The sequence below is a fragment of the Heterocephalus glaber genome, unplaced genomic scaffold (assembly GCF_053883595.1).
Source record: "Heterocephalus glaber isolate CG9 unplaced genomic scaffold, H.glaber_assembly_v1.0 deba00000621, whole genome shotgun sequence".
Classification (NCBI taxonomy): Eukaryota; Metazoa; Chordata; class Mammalia; order Rodentia; family Bathyergidae; genus Heterocephalus; species Heterocephalus glaber.
The window spans coordinates 16,528,160-16,547,958 of NW_028258153.1; the positions used below are offsets into that span (position 1 = coordinate 16,528,160).

At 38.0% G+C, this 19,799-nt stretch overlaps 1 protein-coding gene across 13 annotated transcripts in view; it reads right to left on the reverse strand.

Moving 5' to 3' along the window:
* Positions 1 to 19,799, reverse strand: part of Pikfyve (phosphoinositide kinase, FYVE-type zinc finger containing) — a 127,607-nt gene that overhangs the window by 94,251 nt on the left and 13,557 nt on the right. For 2 of the 13 annotated variants that reach the window (XM_021263539.2, XM_021263537.2), the window contains exons 1-6: positions 17,705 to 17,817; positions 14,064 to 14,244; positions 11,812 to 11,961; positions 11,544 to 11,576; positions 8,250 to 8,368; positions 7,297 to 7,468 (exon numbers count right to left, since the gene is read on the reverse strand). In XM_021263539.2, coding sequence (XP_021119198.1) covers positions 7,297 to 7,468; positions 8,250 to 8,368; positions 11,544 to 11,576; positions 11,812 to 11,961; positions 14,064 to 14,235 — 646 coding nt within the window. In that variant the 5' untranslated portion in view covers positions 14,236 to 14,244; positions 17,705 to 17,817. Of the gene's footprint in view, positions 1 to 7,296; positions 7,469 to 8,249; positions 8,369 to 11,543; positions 11,586 to 11,811; positions 11,962 to 14,063; positions 14,245 to 17,328; positions 17,658 to 17,696; positions 17,887 to 19,799 lie in introns of those variants that run through there. The other 11 variants (XM_021263533.2, XM_021263531.2, XM_004851134.4 and 8 more) reach the window with 11 other exon arrangements.

Below are 19,799 nucleotides of genomic sequence, written 5' to 3' on the forward strand. Positions count from 1 at the left end.
TTAAAAGTCACCATGTGGTCTGCTTTTATAGTGCACTATATTGTTAGAGGGCTAGGGATTTGGATCAGTGGTAGAACAAGGATCTAAAAGGTCAAGTGTTTGAAATCAGGCAGGAGATCATGATGAGGTTACAGGCCCGATCTCTTTCTCATTTTTGGTGTGATTAACATTTACTATCAGTTGATTCTATGTAAAGCAGATTATCCTTCATAATGAGTCTTATCCAATCAGCTGAAGGCCTTAAAAGCAAAGACTAGTTTCCAAAAACAAAAAAAATTCCCAACACTGCAAAACAGAAATCCCGAAGGAATTTCCAGCCTGCTGGCCTGCCCTGAAAATTTCAGATTTGCCAGCCACTACAGTCACTTGAGCCAATTCCTTAAGATATAGGTAAATACCTCCCTCCCCAATATGTGTATGTACACGTGTGTCTGTGCATGCATGCATACATGCATGCATGGTCCTTGTGTGCATGGCTTTGTTTCCCTAAGGAACTTGAATAAAGATTTTGGTACTAAGAATGGTCCCAGAAGAACAGAATTTTAAGGGTAAGTTTTCTGAATTAGCTCTTCAGTTTCTGGAACCAGTTCTCTAAACTAGAATAGCTATTAAGGCATTAATGACTATTTCCAGTAGCAAAGAGACCACCAATAGTCTGTGGTGCACTATGGTAATAGAGACACACGAAACATCATCTATGGCTATACCTAATCAATATTTATAAGGAGTCAGGCACAATGGTGCCCATTTGTAATCCCAGCTACTCTGAACCCTGCAGAAGGAGCACAAGTTTGAGGCCAGCCTGGACAACTTAGATTCTATCTCAAAATAAAAAATAAGGAGAGCTAGAGATACATAGCCCAGTAGTACAGCACTCCTGGGTTTGATCCTGGGTACTAGTAAAAAAGAAGAAAAAAAAACAAGAATCAAGGTTCTGGGTGACCATGTATTTAATATCTTAAAACATTTCTGTCAAACTACCAAGTAGTATAAACAGATTAGCTACCAGTAATTGCTCCTAGTAGCAGTACACAAAGTGGGAAAAGAAAAGGATGATCTCAGGGATTCAAATTGCCATTTCAATAACTGTACAAACTACCAGCACGTGTTGCCTTCCTTGAAAACAAAAAACAAAATAAGCTTACCTCCTACAGCTTCAACACTGCTGAAAATCTAAGAGTCTCAAACTGTAAGTGGCTGCATTAAAACACAAATTGAGACAGAAGAATCCCACACAAAGACAGAAACAGAAATTGAAGTGATAGGTCTGCCTACAAGCCAAAGAATACCAAAGATTACCAGCAACCACAAAAAGGTACTAGAAGTCTAGACCATTCTCCCTCAGAGCTTCCAGCAGGAATCAACTTTGTCAACACCTAAATTTCAGACTTTTGACCTCCAGAAATATATCACAAACTGCCATTGTTTTAAGAGAAAGAAGCACACACACAAATTGAACTGACAACATAGTAGTACATCTGCTATTAAAATAACAGCACTGATTGGGAAGGGATGGGATCCTGAAAACTAGAATGGAAATACATGGCAACAGCCTGATGAAGCTGGGAATATTGAAACCCAAAATTCTGAGTCTTCTTTGTGATAGAAGCTGCCATTTCAGAATGGATCAAGAAGCAAGATCCAACAATAGGCTGCACACAAGAAACATATTTAATTCAAAAAGAAATTCATACAGAGCCGAGGAGGTAGCTCAGTGGCCCTGCGCCTGCCTGGCAAGCATAAGGTCCTGAGTTCGATCCTCACTACCAGAAAAAAAAAAAGAGATTCATATAACTCAAAGGATGGAAAATAATATTCCACACAATATGGAACCCAGAAAAAAATCAAGTATAGCTATTCTATTTAAGACAAAGTGGATTTCAAGCCAAGATTCATCAGGATAGACAAAGAAAGTCACTACATCCTTGTAAATGGGACAATCAAAGAGGAAGAGATAACAGTCATAACTATACATGCATCAAATACCAGCACACCCAACTATATAAAACAAATAACAACAGACATGAAAAATCAAGTAAGCACTAATACAATTGTAATGGGGGACCTCAATACCCCATTGTCACAAATAGATCAACTAGATAACAAATCACCAAAGAAATATCAGAATTGAACCAAACTTTTGAACAAATGGACTCAGTAGATGTCTAGTGTTCCACCCCACAACATCAAAATACACATTCTTCTCAGCTGCACATGGACGGTCTCCAAAATAGACCACATAATAGTTTATAGAACATGCTTAAGTAAATACAAAGGAACTGAAATTATTCCATGCATATTATCAAACCATAGTGCAATGAAATTGGAAATCAACAGTAAAAAAAAAAAAAACTACAAGAACTTCACAAAAACATGAACAACCAATGGGTCACAGATTAAAGAAGAAATCAGACAGTTTCTACAATTAAATGATAATGCCAATACAACATACCAGATTTTATGGGACACACTGAAAGCAGTCCTACAAGGGAAATTTATAGTGGTGAATTTGCATATCAGGAAAACAGACAAAGCTCAAATAAACAACCTAATGCTGAACCTCAAGCGTCTAGAAAAAGAAGACCAAGTCAAGTCCAAAGCTTGTACAAGGGAGGAAAGTATAAAGATCAGAGTACAAATTACTGCAATGGAGGCTAAGAAAACAATATAAGAGTCAATGAATCAGAGTTAGTTTTTTGAAAGAGTGAATAAAATTGACAAACCCTTAGCCCACCTTATCAAAAAAGGAAAGAAAAGACTAAAATCCGTGCAATTAGTAATGAAAAGGGCGAAATCACAACAGAGCCTGCAGAAATCCTGAAGATCATTAATACCTACTTTGAGAACCTACCAGTATTCTAATAAGAAAGAAAACACAGAAGAAATGGCCAAATTCCTAGATATGTATGAGTTGCCAAAGCTGAGTCAAGAAGATAAACCAATATGAATCAATGAAATTAAAGATATAATTAAAAACCTACCAACAAAGAAAAGCACAGGCTCTGATGGATTCACTGCGGAATTCTACAAGAAATTTAGAGACGATTTAATGCCGCTACTTCTCAAACTCTTTAATAAGCAATACTCCCAAAGTCATTCCTGGAAGCAAGCATGCTGATCCCAAAACCACAGAAGGATCCAAGCCAAAAAGAGAACTACAGGACAATCTCCCTAAAGGATGCAAAAATCCTCAATAAGATACTGGCAAACAAAATGCAAGAAATCAAGAAAGTTATACACCATGGCCAAGTGGGATTCATCCCAGGGATGCAGGTATAGTTCAACATAGGCAAATCAATAAATGTAATACACCATATTAATAGAATCAAAGACAAAAACCATATGGTCATTGGAATAAATGCAGAAAAAGTGTCTGACAAAGTAAAACACCCATTCATGATAAAAACCCTACAGAAAATTAGAATAGATGGTTTTTATCTCAATCTGATAAAAGCCATCTATGACAAATCAACAGGGCCAAGGATTTAGCTCAGTGGTGCTGCCACCTGCCTCAAAAGTGCAAGGTCCTGAGTTTGATCACCGGTACCAAAAAAAAAAAAGATAAATGACAAATCAACAGCCAACATCAAACTAAACAGACAAAAACTGAAAGCTCTCACTCTAAAATCAAGAACAAAACAAGGGTGTCCACGGTCACCACTCTTATTCAATATAGTTCTGGAAACATTAGCCAGAGCAATTAAGACAAGAGAAACAAATAAAAGGAAGAGAGATAGGAAAGAAAGAAGTTAAATGATCATTATTTGCAGATGATATGATACCCTATGTAGAAGAGCCCAAAACCGCCACCAAAAGACTTCTAGATTTAATAACCAAATTTTCAGTAGCATAGCTGGATACAAAGTCAACACTCAAAAATCTTCCTGTACATGAATAACAAACTGAGAGAAAAATTAGGGAAACACCTTTCACAATAGCATCCAAAAAAATGAAATACCTAGGAATCAATCTAACAAAAGAAGTAAAAGACATTTACTACTGGAAGACTACAGTACTCTGAAAAAGGAGACCAAAGAGGATATCAGAAAATGGAAAGATATCCCTTGTTTTTGGGTAGGAAAACCAAGATAATGAAAATGGCCATACTTTCAAAATTATTATACAGATTTAATGCAATGCCAATCAAAATACCAAAAGCATATCTCACAGAGTTAGAGTAAAAAATCCTAAAATTCATCTGGAACCAGAAGAGACCTAGAATAGCAAAAGCAATTCTGGGCAACAAAGACAAGGCAGGAGGCATCACAATCCCTGACTTGAAAGTATACTACAAAGCTACAGTGACAAAAACAGCATAGTACTGGCAAAAAACAAGACCCAAGGATCAATGGAACAAAATAGAAGACGCAGAAATAACTCCAAACATACTCAGCTACCTTATCTTTGACAAAGGAACCAAACACCTTCACTGGAAGAAAGATAGCCTCTTTAATAAATGGTGCTGGAAAATTTGGCTTTGCATGTGTTGAAGATTAAAACTAGACCCATATCTTTCATCACAAACTAAACTAAAATCAAAATGTATTAAAGATCTAAATATTAAAAAAGAAACACTAAATCTTCTGAAAGACAGAATAGGTAGAACTCTTGAAGACATAGTTGTAGCCAAAGAGTTTATGAACAAAACCTCAATTGCACAGGAACTTTCACAAAGAATTAACAACTGGGATCTCATCTTTTTAAAAAGCTTTCATACAGCAAAAGAAACCACCAACAGAGTAAAGAGACAGCCCACAGCATGGGAAACAATTTTTGCCTCCTGTTCCTCAGTCAAAGGACCACTATCTAGAATATATAAAGAACCAAAAAAAATTAAGACCCCCCCTCCTAATTTAAAGACCCAATCCAAAAGTGGGCATCTGAAATGAAGACACTTCTCAGATGAAGAAGTAGAAATAGCAAGTGAATATATGAAAAAATGTTCAACATCATTGGTCATTCGAGAGATGTAAATTAAACCAACACTGAGATCCCATCTCCAGAAAAAATGGCTACTACCAAGAAATCAGCCAATAACAAATCCTGGTGTGGCTGTGGGGGAAAAGGAATCTTTCTCCACTGTTGGTGGAGTGTAGACTGGTGCAACCACCATGGACATCAGTGTGGAAATACCTCAAAAAACTAAAACTAGAGGTTCCATTAGATCCAGCTATTTCCCTTCTTGGTATTTTCCCAAAAGAATTAAAAGCATCATACCATAGGGACCGGGGATTTAGCTCAGCGCTTTCACTGCCTGCTGCACAAGCGCAAGGACCTGAGCTCGATCCTCGGTACCCAAAAAAAAAAAAAAAAAAAAAAAAACACAAAAGCATCATACCACAACTATATATGCACTCCCATGTTTATAGCAGCACTGTCTGTAACAGTTAAATCTTGATAACAGCCCAAATGCTCATCAACGAATGAATAGATTAAAAAGATGTGATTTTTTTATACAATGGAATACTACTCTGCCATAAAGAAGGATGAGCTTCAGACATTTCTAGCTCATGGATACAACTTGAGACCATACTCTTAAGTGAGATAAATCAGACACACATGTTTAAATATTGCATTGTTTCTCTGGTGTGAGAAACCAAAAGTGGAAATAAGGACCAAAATGTATAATAGATATTGGGAAATGAGAAGAAAATGTTCAAAGAGAAGGGGAACAAGGCAAGAGGGAGGGGGAAAGGAAAGAAGGGACAAAAACAAAAAGGACAAAAAGAAAAAAGGAAACAAAGCTTCTGTAAATAGGGAGGGGAAAAAGGGTCAGAGGGAGGGAAAGGAATGGAAAAAAGAAGCAAGATAAATCATGTACAGGTAAAATTCCCTAAGATGAATGTTATCACTATGTATATCTAAAATGTACCAATGAACGTTTTGCTAAAAAAAAAAAAAAAAAAGCTGTCATTCCACCTCATTAGAGATTAACCCTGCTTTGCCTGAGGAATCTGAAATTCTGAGTCAGCTGCTTTGCAAAATACTTCTAATTCTCCTGAGAATCCATTCCCACTATCCACACCTTTTGCTAGCAGTGTAAGATTCAAGTTACAGTTGGCACTAAAGAATTAGATACAAAGTATAACCCATTAGGATGTGTGCTGTACTCCAAAAGAACTACCTGATTTTTCCAATTAATATCAACAAAATCCTAGGGAAAATGTGTGGGAATGGATATTGAGTGTGGGTATAATGGTGAAAAAAACATATAGTCGCATCAAGCTGAATATAATAGTATGGGCACACAAAGCAGAGACTCCAGGCTTAATGTTGCACCTCAAGAGGTTAAAAAGAATTCCAATATTCTATCTGGTTGACTGGTTAAAATAGGTCCAAAAAGCATACTATATAAAATGAAGCTAAGAGGCCACAACTGCCCTAGTGTACTACAGAGCAAGGGATCCAAAGGCTCAGGGTGAATGGTCTGTTAAGAGTGGATTACCACATACACACCCATACTCCCCGTCTCTCACTATAGGACATTCTGCACATCCTCAGGATTCTGCCAGGAAGAAGGCCATTACCATACAAGGCCCTTAGACCTTGTACCTCTATAATTGTTTCAGAACAGTTTCTAAGGTGATCAAATTAGCATTTCAAAGTGAAATGAGAGTATGAAAAATTTCATAGAATATGAAAAATCAATTCAATATAGAGAAAACCAATGGTAAAAATGTCTCTTTAAAGCCAGAGTCTTAATTGGGGTGAAAAATAATGGAAATTCTGAAAGCTGTAGCATTTTAGATTAAAAAAAAAAAAAGGGAGCAACAGGAAGATTTGTATGATAACAAAAATAAGACAGATGTTCAGTGTTCTCTTCTGGGTAATTTCTGCTACCTTCTACGCCCAAATCAATGTTTCAACAAATAACTTTAATTTTCTGTACTGCTAAAACCTGATTGTGTTCTTTATAGAAGATGTAAGACACAATGTGCCAAAACACAGTATCATATAAGTCAAGGAAGATGTTTATTTTGTAAAATGAAAATGCTCATAGTAACATAAATTAGAAATCTACTATAACTATATTATCTAAGAATTTCTAATGCTGCTATAGTGTTTTGCTAGTATGTATGATATACTGGTTTTTACTCTATTTATGAACACTCTCATCTACTTCATTACTCAACTGTAAAGTTCTTAAGAGCAAAGCTATGTCCCCCTCACCACTGTGTCCCTATGTCTTACACATAAAGCCCAAAATAAACATTAGCTTTCCATTTATAGTTAACTATAACTATCTTAAAGTCATGACCTTTAAAAATTTTAATACTGTCAATAAAATTCATTTACCTGTATAGCCCATAAATTTTCCAGGGATTTCTTGATTACAGCAACGACTGCAGAAGATCTGCCCACACAATCGGCAATGGTGTCTGCGTCTAAAGGTTGTAAATTTCTCACTACAATCATAGCACTCTTTACACTGGCTATCTGGCATCCAGTACTGCTTCAGGTCACTATCCTATAACAATAAAAATGTATGAAGTCTTCTTGAAAACACTGATTAAGCTGCAATGGCAAATGAAATCCTAGATTTCTTTTGTAGAAAACTACAAGTTAATTCTAAAATTTATATAGAATGCAAAAGACCAAAATAAGACAATCTTGAAAAACTGAAGGATTTATTTATTACTAACCATTGAGATTTATTCTAAAGCTAAAATAATTTTAGACAGAGTATTGGTGCAAAGATTTAAAAAAACAGAGAAGGAGCTATTGAACAGAAGAGAGCTCTCTCTCCACATGTATCCTCTCCACACATATGTGAGATTCATAACAAAATCAGAAAAGGGTGGTTATTTCAAAATATCAGTGTTAGGTCCAACAGGACATCCATGAGGACAAAAGGAAAGCTGAAACCTAGTCACACAAATAAAACTTCTTAAAGAAAACATAAAAGAATAAATATCTGGGGCCAGGGGATTTAGCTCAGTAGTTTCGCCGCCTACTGCGCACATGCAAGCACCCGAGTTCAATCCCCAGTACCAAAAAAAAAAAAAAAAAAAGAATAAATATATATTACTCTGACCTAATAAACACTTAAACAGAACACTAAAAGTACTAATTATAAAAAGGAGGAAACTGGTAAACTAGAATACAGTAAAACTAAGAACTTATGTGTAAAAAATATGGCGTTCATAGATGGAGAAAGTAATAAACTTTCCTTCAAGAGGCATTATGCCATTTTCAGTTGGTATGGAATGATCCCCAAAAGTGCTTAGTAAGAAATCTCCCAGCAGTACCTGGCTTTTCCCCTCCATGATTTCCTTGAGACGTTTTAATACTGTGCTGAGGCTTCGAAGCTGAACAGCTGTACGAGGGTCATGACCTCCAAAAGTAGGTTCTGCTTTCCTTCTTGTGTCTGAGTCAGATTAAAAAAAAAAAAGTGCAATCTTGCTAACAGTTCCTAGTTGTCTCTATATAACATCATATATATGTGATGCAAGGTGTCTCCTACTTTAATATATATTTATGTTCCCCCAGTGATATGGATTAAGAATTAAAACTGGACTTTGTAAGTGTAACAGGTTGTTGAAAGTTTTCTGGGGTTTCTTGTTTATCAGTACTGGGGCTTGAGTCCAGGGCCTTCTCACTGAGCTACACTCCTACCCTTTTCTACTTTATATTTGAAGAGAGCGCCTCACTAAACTGTCAACTTGCATTCCTGCTTCACCCTCTCAGATGCTGGGATTACAGGTGTGCTCCATGGCCCTGGCTGAAGTATTTATTACAATGTAAAACACTGTTTCATAAGCAGTAAGGACTGCCTGAAAAAAGAACTGTCTGAGATGACTGATGGTTCTGAGGACTGGGACAAGGAAGTATCATTTACATGTCCAGAATTTATTAATGATTTCTTGTACTCTTTGATCTCAACCTGTAACAAATAACTTCTGGACATTTAGTAGAAAAGGCAATCCCAGAGGCTTAACCTAGTTTGGTCTCAAAAGTCAAACAGGTAAGCAATAGGATCAAACGGTTCAGTTCTGGAGCAGATCATCAGAAAGAAATGTAATAGCCCCGCCCCCAAAGATTCTAAAAACTTCAGAACATCTGGGATGCTAAATTTTACCATAGTAAATACGACCAAGCACACTAAACTGCCAGAGGATTGCTAAAACTCCAATCCTACTCCTCCTATCATCTCCCATCTGCAGCTCAATGACACTTGAAACAGCAACACAGAAGCCAAATCTACCAGGAAACAAGCCAGCTTTGTGACCAGAACAGGGTATGCCAACCAAAGTTGCTACCTGTTATTTCCTTATTACAACTGAGCTTTCTACCTGTTCCTGACTCCTGCCAGGATAAAATGGAGGTACTGGACAAAAAACATCCATTAGCTTAAACTTAGTAACCTAATAACCTATACAGTACCCCAACTTAAGTAGCCCCCTTATCTATAGGTTCACATTCCAAAGTTCAAATTACCCACAATCTGCCTCAGTCTAAAAATATTTATGTTGACTCTTTCAAGAAAGACCACAGAACTATTATTAGATAATTATTGTATTTTATTACTAGTTATTGTTGCTACTCTCTTACTATGCCCAACTGATAAATTAAACTTTATCACAGGTATGGATAGAAAAAGGTGTAATACATATTATGTTGGTAAAACCTGTGGTTTCAGGCACCTACCAGGGGGTCTTAGAACATATCCTCCACATATAGGAGTAACTACTGTAAAATGGAAAATATCCCACCCTGAATCTGCCTCAAACTTGCTATTACTAGGTTTGCATTAGTTGTGTGTTTTTGGGTTTTGAGGGTTTTTTTGGTCGGGTATTCTAGAAAGGATACAAAATAATCACAATTTGATATCTAAATCCAAATTTATAAAGAACTTCCTCAGAATCTAATTACTAAAATAATTACTGTATCTAAACTATTTTTGAAAACGTTATTCTTTCTATAGTTATACCTTAATTTCAGTATATACCTCAGATGTGTGGTTATTAATATGTTTTAGAATGATCAATTTTTCCTTGCATCTCAAAAGATAAAGAGACTCTCCATGATTTACAGGGTGAAAAAGAACACAGATGAAGCTGTAAGAATTATAATGGCAATGCTCCCAGGCATGGGTAACAATAAACTGTGAAGCCCTTTTCATTTAGCTACTTAGGAATCTAAGAAAGTATTAACAGCATCATCCACTGGAAAGGCTGAGTGAGGTCCTTCCTGGAACCATAAGAATCACTGACCTTAAAAGATGATGAAGAGACCCTGAGAGAAAATCTGGTCTAGTTCTTGCCCTTATGCAAATATTCTTAGCTGCTTCTCTAACTAAATGGATACTAAAAAATTAAATAACTTCCCCAAGGTCAGAGAACTAAGTAAATTGTAGAAGTACAGCCTTTCAGTGATGAAAGGTACTTGTTTCGCCAAACAGTCCCAGGCTTCTGAAGCTCAAATGCCTCCAAGGTAGAATTCAAGAAACAGGCAGACTTGATAAAGGCAATAAAAGAAGAGCAAGAACCACAGCAAAAGACATTACAAGCTCCACCTAGAGATATTTATTGAGGTCAAGTTTATCACAACTTCACAGGCAAAGTTTGGCTATAACCCCTGAAAAATTAGATTCTAGTCCATTCCTCAATTTTACAAGTGAAGAAATTCTATGCTTTATTCAGAAACGGCTGCTCTCCTTGGCTCCTTTCTCCTCTCCCTGTAGGAAAGGAAAGTTTGGTGTTATTTACAAAACTTAAGACTCATAGTTCACCAGAGAAGAGGCAGTAGATGAAATTTTTCAGACAACAATGTTTCAATTCAGCATAGGAGTCACAAGAACTCCCTAAACAAAAACAGAGAACTGCCATGGGTCAAGTTCAAAAGCTAAGCAGCATTAATTAAGCAGGCCAAAGGCTCAAGTGGAAATGGTTTGGAATAAAAGAAGCACCCATTTCTCTCTCCCTCTCCCAGCCTTCGAACTCTTCCTTCCAAACTGGTGACATATCCCAGGCAGAGGCTCATCCAAGAAAACCTGTGGAGGTTCTGCTCCAGTCCTTCATTAGAGACTTCTCCTTGGTTTCTCCTCCTTCTTCTGGTAGACCAATTTCAACTAGCAATAAAATATACCTTAGCAACCCACCACTGTGGCTATTTTTCACTCGGGGACCACATGGGGAAGAATGGCTGGACCAGGATCCTGTGTTCAGGGGCATTTGATTCACAGTGCTTCCACTCCCCTTGTTTCTTCACCTTGAATTGGGCAAACCAGCCCACCATTAATAGTCTAACAGAAGTAACACATAAACCACCTCACTTCCTCTAGTCTCTCAATTCAGACATTGATGCTCAGCCCACACTCAGAAGAGCACAAAAATGAAGATGACTGTGTAGTAGACCAGGGTGGAGAACAAGCAGGCAAGGGGAGCTCAGTTTATAGTCATACTGGCAGTTCACACCCAACAAGGGCAGAGGTTAGTAGCAAGTGGCAGCCTAGTAATGGAGTTGATGGTTCTGTAGCCAGAGGCATGCACATTAGCATCCCAACAACAGGCACAAAATTCATTCACAAAGTTGAAACTGACCTGAGTTCTCTTGGGAACGCTGCAAACTGTTTTCTGCTAAAACTCAAGCAAGGAAGAAAAAAAAGTCAAGAGGTATGTGCCATTCCTAAATCAAAGTTTGACATATTTAAGAATTTTTTCAGTTATCAACAAATTCTTTCACTACCTAAAAAACAGCTTTATTTATTCTGAAGAGCAGGAAAGTTAAGTCAACAACCAATCTCCAAAACAGAAAGACAATGGAAAAACCTAACATACAGACAGGCATGAAATGAGAACACTGCTTTACCTAACACTGAAGAACGCCGCTGCAGTTCCTCATTGAGCTGCTTTTTATAAGGAACAGGTGACCTCACAGATTGTGTCCTAGAAGCGAGCTGAGGGCTGGACCAGCTTCCACTTTGAGACTGCTGCTCTCCTTGACCTGCCTCTCCTTTCTCTGTGGCAAAGGAAAGCTTGGCATTATTTAAAAGCCTAAAATTCTTTAAAATAGTTCAGACAACAATGTATGTTATATGCATAACTTAAAATTACGATTTTTTTTGAAAATTCAAAGAATAGGGCAAAATTACAGGCTAATAATCATGTCATTGGTAAGCAGGATCTGCATGCTTTACTTTCCATTTGAAATTATTTTATCATATTAAAAATAGAATGCAAACGTCACATGAAGGTCTACATTTTCTGACTACAGGACACATTCCTTGCACTGTTAAAATAGTGCCTAAGTTCTCAATAAATATTTGCTAAAGTACCATACCACATACCACAGCAATATATGCACACCCACCCACATTTACAGCAGCAGTTTGTAATAGTTAAATCTTGGAAACAGCCCAAATGTCCATCAACTGATGAAAAGAGAAAGATGTAATTTTTTTAATACAATGGAGTACTACTCTGCCAGAAAGAAGGATAAGTTTGAGCCATTTATAACTAAATGGATGCACCTCGAGATCATACTCTTAAGTGAAACTGGACTCACATGTTTAAATACCTCATTGTTTCTCTGGTGTAAGAAACCCAAAGTGGAAATAAGGATCAAAATGTATAACAGACATTGGGAAATGGGAAGAAAATGTTCAAATGAAAAAAAGGCAACAAGGGAGGAGGGAGGGGGAGGAAAGAAAGGACAAAAAGAAAAAAGAGAATAGAAGGGAAAAAATGGAAACAAAGCTTTTGTATTTGGAGGAGAAGAGGAGTCAAAGGGCGGAAGGGGTAATGGGGAAAAAAAAGAAAAAACAAGATGTATCAGGTACAGGTAAATTCCCTATGATGAATGTTACCATTATGTATATCTAAAATGTACCACTAAATGTTTTGCTTCAACAAAAGACATGTAATGTATTTAAGCATAAAAAATTATCTGCTAAAGTAATAGTTTTTGTTTTAAGACAACTAAATGTAATATGGTATCTTCAATGGAGTTCTGAAACAGAAAAAGAACATCAGGTAAAAAAGAAATCTGAACAAAATACTATATATAGTAATTAATAAAAATATGTCAATAGTTCACTTATTGTAATAAACATACCATACTGAAGTAAGATATAAATAAGAAGGAAAACTCAGTGTGGGAGTACATGGGAACTTGCTGTACTATCTTCCCACTTTTTCTATAAACCTAAAACTATTCTAAAACATAAAGTTTATTTTTTAAAAAATCATTGTCTCAAAAATATACTAACAGTTTTTAGAGGATGTTAAATATGACCACTAATAAAATTCAGTTAGAATTACTAAAATTTCTACTGAGTTGATTAAACTATTAGCCCTCTAAATTCCTTACAAGGATTACTTTCTAACATACTTCAAACAATAAAGACAAAATGAAGGCAAAAGATATAGGACCATGTTTTTTTAAATTCTTCTTCCAGACACAATACATATTAAGGAGAGTTCATTTTAAAAGTATCTTTTTAGCCAGGCATGGTGGCACACGCCTCTAATCCTGGCACTGGGAAGGCTGTGAGCAGGATGATCATCATGAGTTCATGGCCAGCCTGAACTACATGATGAGACCCTGTCTCGAAAAAAACAAAAAAATCAATACATAAATGGAAGTATCTTTTCATTTCATATCATGTACACCTTACAGAGTTAAGTCACAACAGTCTTTCTAAAAGCTTCCAATTTTTTAAAAGTAAAAACCTTCCCTCCCATGCACTGCTCCCTCAGCACTTTAATTAAAATCTCTTCGCTATTAACTCCCCAAAAACAAAGTCCATTCTGCAAACTTAAAAAGGTTAAAGCACATTAATAAAAATTTTTTTAAAACAACAAAATGCTACTCTATCTTTACTAAAGGACCTCCTCTTAACATTTAGTTTTAAATTCAGACTTCTGGCTACAAATAATTAAGGACACTGCAGTGAAAATTCTAGTTTTTTCTTCTTAAGCAGAAAGTCCTGGGGACTTACGATTAAAGCTATCACCTTGTTAGTACTTCACTTTCTTACAAAGACACAGACTGAAAGTTAAATAAGGGAACTGCAGAGAATCAGAACTAGAAGTTTTCTGGTCTTTAAGAACAAGCCTTACCTTTGTTAAATCGAAAAAGATTTACAAAAGAACTATACGCTGATTTAAAAGGTGGTTCATCCTGATCAGGAGTCAAAGGTTTAAAGTGTGTGAGATGAGTAGGACTAGTAGGAGATCGAAGCAAATCATTAGCAGAGTCCAGGGTTGGGGAAGTCTTATCATCTGTGGCCATTTCATGAGTCTGTGAAAGAGAAACAAGCAAGAGGTGTTAAGTTTCTCAGAAACCAAAAGTTGATTCCAAACAACATCCACATATCTGGAAAATCCTATTCTGTGACAATTATCTATGAAAACCAAAAAGTAAATCTAGTTTAGCATATTAAAGTTAAGGCTTAAAAGAGTGCTGTCTAGAGCAAAAGACTCTGGGCACCTAAAACTATGATTATATAGCCAATCTTATTTTCAACATTAGTATTCAAAAAATAAAATGAACTAAACTTTGCAGGAAAGGCATAAATGTGAACAGGCCAAAGGAAAAAAATGTTTTCACATCACTTACAGCTCTATGATTTTTTTTTTGTAAATAATGATAGTGACTTTTAAAGTTATGGGGAAAAGTGGTTTTACATAAGCACATAAATTTTTCAGCCTTATTTTACTTATTTCAACTTTTCTCTTTGAAAAAATAACATAAAAACAAATATATTCAAGAAAAATAAATAAAATAGTCATCCTTTAATGACACTTCTGCATAATCTCCACAATGAGCTCAAGCCACCCCTTATAACCTGTAACAACTATTCAAATTAATAAGCTGTTCTCCATCATCTTTCATCCCAGGTACATGAGCCTGGGTTTTTCTCTTTAAGCTTAAACTTATATAGATTAAAGATAAAGATCTTCTTAAAGGGCTTTTTATTTCTAAATAATGAAAAATCGTAATTCAGTCAAAGCAGTAAAACTAACAACATCACCAGTGAGAGGTTACAGGAAAGTGCTAAGGTTTATTGCTGCCATTTAAATTTATACTTCAAAATCAAAAAGTATAACTCTCCAGTTATTAAAATACTATAGTTTGTAAGCTAATCTACACTTTACAAAGAGGACATTACACCCTTATACAATGCTTTTCTCCTTCAACATCGTATCTACCATTTCATTTTATTTTTACACTAATCCCGGAAGGCACACATAGTGGGCCTTATTACTACACTTTACCTCTGTGGCAACATACAGTGAACCTACAACTTCCTTAGAGGGTCACGAAGAAGGTAGTAGATCTGTGACTAGACTCCAAGTCTAACTGCAAGGTTCTTTTTTAGATCAAAATCCAGGGACTTCCATTCTAGCTTATTTACATTCTCTTAACTACTGAAAGCTTTGCCTGATTAATAACTGATTAATAAATCAAAGCAGAAATGAAACCACTGACTTGAACAGCATTTTGGGTAATAAATGTTTATTGAAAGGGAGGGGTAGAAAAAGGTAAAAAAGAGGAAGGAAAAAGAATGGAGGAAGGAGAGAAAGAAGGAAGGAAGATCTCTGATATCATCTTGATTAGGGAACAGAAGAAAATAATCCTAAAATATCATGATAACCTATAAGCCAACATAAAGGTTTTGGAAATAAGATGATTATTGATCAAGTATAAACCCAAAGTTTCTAGCCAGGTGTGGTGGCACATGCCTGAGGTAGGAGGATTCCCACAAGTGCAAGGCCAGCCTGGGCTACACAGCTAGACCCTGTCTCCAAAAAAAAAGTCTAAACCCAAGTTTTCTGACTAGGGGTGTAGGTCGGTAGTGGAGTGCTTGCCTAGAATGAACAAGGCATTGCACCCAGAATGACCAAAAAACAACAACAAACTAAACAAAAGATAACAACATCCCTCAGGCCTTGGAAAACAGCCTACATTCCACTCCCTCAAAATTAACATCACAGAGTTAGCAAGCTGTCTTAAAAGTCTTAGAATTACTTCTAAAGTTTATCTGGTCACAACATTTTCATTAGGCTTTGGATATACAAAGATAAAATTGTCATTAAAACATGCAGCCAGTGTAGACTCTGAAACATAAGTTATATGACACCAGGATCCCCATAAAACATTACAATTGGGCCAGGGATTTAGCTCAGTGATTCCACCACCTCCTGGTAAGCTCAAGGTCCAGAGTTCCATCCCCGGTACCAAAAGAAAAAAAACTACAGTTCTCATTTTTTGGCCCTTTAATAACTTTATAATATAAACTAAAATTCTTCCCTGACAGGTAATTAGAAATATTAACTTATCTAAAGACCTCTAGCGTTTCACCAATAACTTTTTCTATTTCAAGGCTAGCGCAGTATATGCTGACCTATTACCACTCTCTCGTTGCTAAAGCCAATTAGAAAGCTAGATTTAGCTCAGTGGTTTCGCCGCCTGCTGCACAAGCACAAGGACCCGAGTTCGATCCCCGGTACCAAAAAAAAAATAAAGCTAATCAGGTATTAAAATGTAGAAAGTTGATCTGTCGGCCAATAGTAAAAATTTAAGTGGAAAATACGCATACCACCCCAGTCATTTCTAGTTTTTTTAAATATTCAAAATTTATCTGATATCGTGAGACAGCTAAATACCAGTAACATTAGCTTCCATCAAGAAAGCTTTCTTGTTAAATTGTTGGCTGATACAGCAACTGAAACAGTAAATGAAAAAAAGAAAACCATTACATGATCCACATTACTTTTCCCAGAAAGAAGAAAAAAGGAGGACTAGGGAAATTTGCCTTGCTTCTCAGAAGAGATTTAACCAATCTTTCTCACAAGCTCAAACCAAAGAGAAAAAAAGCTTAAAACATTCTTTTGTAAGAATAATGACAGGCTGGGAGTTTTGGAATGGCAGAAAACAAGATTAAAATAAATCAGAAATAAGTGCAGTACGTCAAACAACTACCCCTACTGTCAATACTAATTTTACAACACAGGAGGCACTGAATCAATACTTGATAATTTAACATATCACATCAGAAATAACTTGCTTTATACAAAATCCCAGCGATTCTCGTATGTTTTGGATATCTTAAGAATGATCACTACTAAACTGGACAGAAGGCCCCCTCAAAGGCCTCGAAATACCCACCCACTCCATTCCTATGCTTTTGTTCCGAACATTCTTTTAAAAAGGGAAATGCAGTACTGATTGGGAAAACTGGGAAAAGCAAGTCTCCTCCTCAAAAAAAGACTTCGAAATATATTGATGTGGGGTCGTCTCAAGTGGCAGAAGAATTCAGGGAGATATATACGTATTGGAACCCCTGGGGCTGGTAACAACTTCCTTCTGCAGCTCACCCACCTCCCAAGTAAGTTCGCGCTCGGGAACCAGGGAGCGCGGCAATTTCCAGGTGTCAGGGAAGTGTGAAGACGCGCCCCTCCCGGCTCCCGTAGCCCTGCTAGACAGGGCGGCCTGGGACCCCGGAGACCTGCTAACTCTCCGGACAGGTGCTCCGCGCGTCCCGGCCCAGCCGTGGCCACAGCCTGGCCTCCAAACCCCAATAGTAGAACTGCGGTCCTCGCTTTACCTCAGCTTCCCCTCTGCTCTGGCCCGGCGGGACCCAAGCCGGCCTCCTGCCCACTACTAGCCTCAGCGGGCTGCACCCCAAGCCCCCTCCCGTACCTGCACCTCCCGCCCCGGCCCCGCCGGCCTCCCTCCGCCCCAGCCACCGCTTCACCCCGCTCAGGTGCAGGAAGCCCGCCTGGAGCGCAGCCTCCAGACTCTCGGGCAGCCGGTGGTTCGGCAGGAAGCGAAGCTGCTTACACTGTTGATGCGGCGTCTTGCTTCCCACCCGCAGGCTCCGCCCTCTGTTCCTCCTCTCCGCCAATCCGCAACCTTTCCCGAGGGCAGGCTCCACCCCTTGCTCCTTGCTCCCACTCGACGCTCAGATCATATGCTCAGGCAAAAGCAGTCCAGCGCAGATAGTGTCGAACTCGTCAGTTTGACCGAAGGAGGGCCCCCTCAGCCTTACCACGGGAAGCCAGAACTGCGGCGGGGCGCGTGAGCTTCACGCGGCTGGGGGCTGAGCGCCCTGGACACCGGACAGTGCAGGCGGGACTACGGTTACCGTATGTGCTAGACACAGCGGGCACTCAGCTTTGTGGACTGCCTTCGCGTGTGTAGCACAGAGCAGTTCAGAGATAAGCTGCCATTGAACTTGCAAGCTTCGCCAATAACAAGCAAAGGGCCGTAGAGAAATAGCTCATTTCTTGTGGGGAGTGATTTTTTTAATTTTATTAGTGTATGTTTCCAATACATGATAATTACATTCGTTTGGGGGAATTAGTACATACATCTCTCCTATGTCGATCACTTTCCATACCCTTTCCCCCTCCACCTTCCCATTCTCCATCTCCCCCCAAAGTCTGCCTGTTATCTGGGGTAAATAACGGTAGTACCATTTCATACATACTTTTTTGAGGGTAATGTAAAATAATGCAATAAAGCAACTGGCACAATTCCTGACACAGGGTAAGTCGTGTTCATTCAAATTTTGTGTTGCAAATGCAAAGGCAAATAAATTTTACTAAGTTCTGACTTGCTCAGCCTTGCTGGTGTGATCATCATTTTTTGTCCTGTTCAGAATACTGTGGAAGTAATTGCAGAAAATATGACCAAACCTTTTGACTGAAATCAGAGGGGCTATTTTTAATTCAATTTTGCAGATCCTTTTCCTCAAAATTTTTGGGAAATCTCCACCCAGTTCTCCTGAGTTGGTCTCTTCAGCTGCTGGAGCTGGGCCACAGAAACCTGCACATTGGCACCAGCACCAATCCTGGTTATTCTCGACAGGGCCCTTCAGCAATCTTCGAAGAGCTTATATTCAGTTTCCTCTTCCATTCTTCACTACGACTATTCCAAACCTCCCCCTCCCATTACCTTGATTATCATTTTCGGCAGAGAAGCTCATCTCTCCAAGAGAAAAAGGTTACGTTGGGTACAAGGACTAAGGACCCAACTACCCCCACCACACACTGACCTGCATCTACTTCTGCCTTGGCCTTCCTTCCTCCCTCACCTCTAGGAGAGAGAAAGAAGCCCCTTATGTCCCAGTGCAATCTGCCTGGCCCCAGTCTCTGGAGGCTTGCACTGTATCTGCAACTAAACCTTTTCCAATGACTTTCTCCTTGTCAACCCATTAGGATGCTCAAGTCTCTGCCTTCTTTAAAAAAAAAAAAAAGACAAGCAAAAAAGTCCTTAAATTTTCCAGGCCTGGTGGTGCATGCCTATAATCCCAGCATTTGGGAGGTTGAGGCAGGAGGAACACCATGAGTTCAAGGCCAGCCTGGACTACATAGTAAGTTCAAGGTCATCTTGAAGTACATATACTTCAAGATGGCCTACATATGGTCCATATAGTCAAGATGGACTACATATAGTCCAAAAAAAGTCCTTAAGTGAACCCACCATTTGTTAATATTTCATAAATCTATAATAAAGTATAAATGGTCCAGGCAAGAAGTACCTGTTGTACAAAGAAGCTCCATATAACCTAAAATGTACCAATAAAATTAATGAGTTAAAAAAAAGCTCCATATATCCGGTAAAAAGAAACACCCATTTGACAATTTTTGTCACTAATTGGACCAGCAATGTGTTAGGTAGGCATCACACTTAGGATAAAACTGTGACTGTAGCAAAAGTCCACGTCCTCAGGAGGCTTGAGATCTAGTATCTATGTGAGCTTAAAGATTGATTTCTGTGGAAAAAGAGATAGAAAGCTGGTATTATGTTGGAGGAAAATCAGTCTAGATTCTCACCTCCTCCTAGAC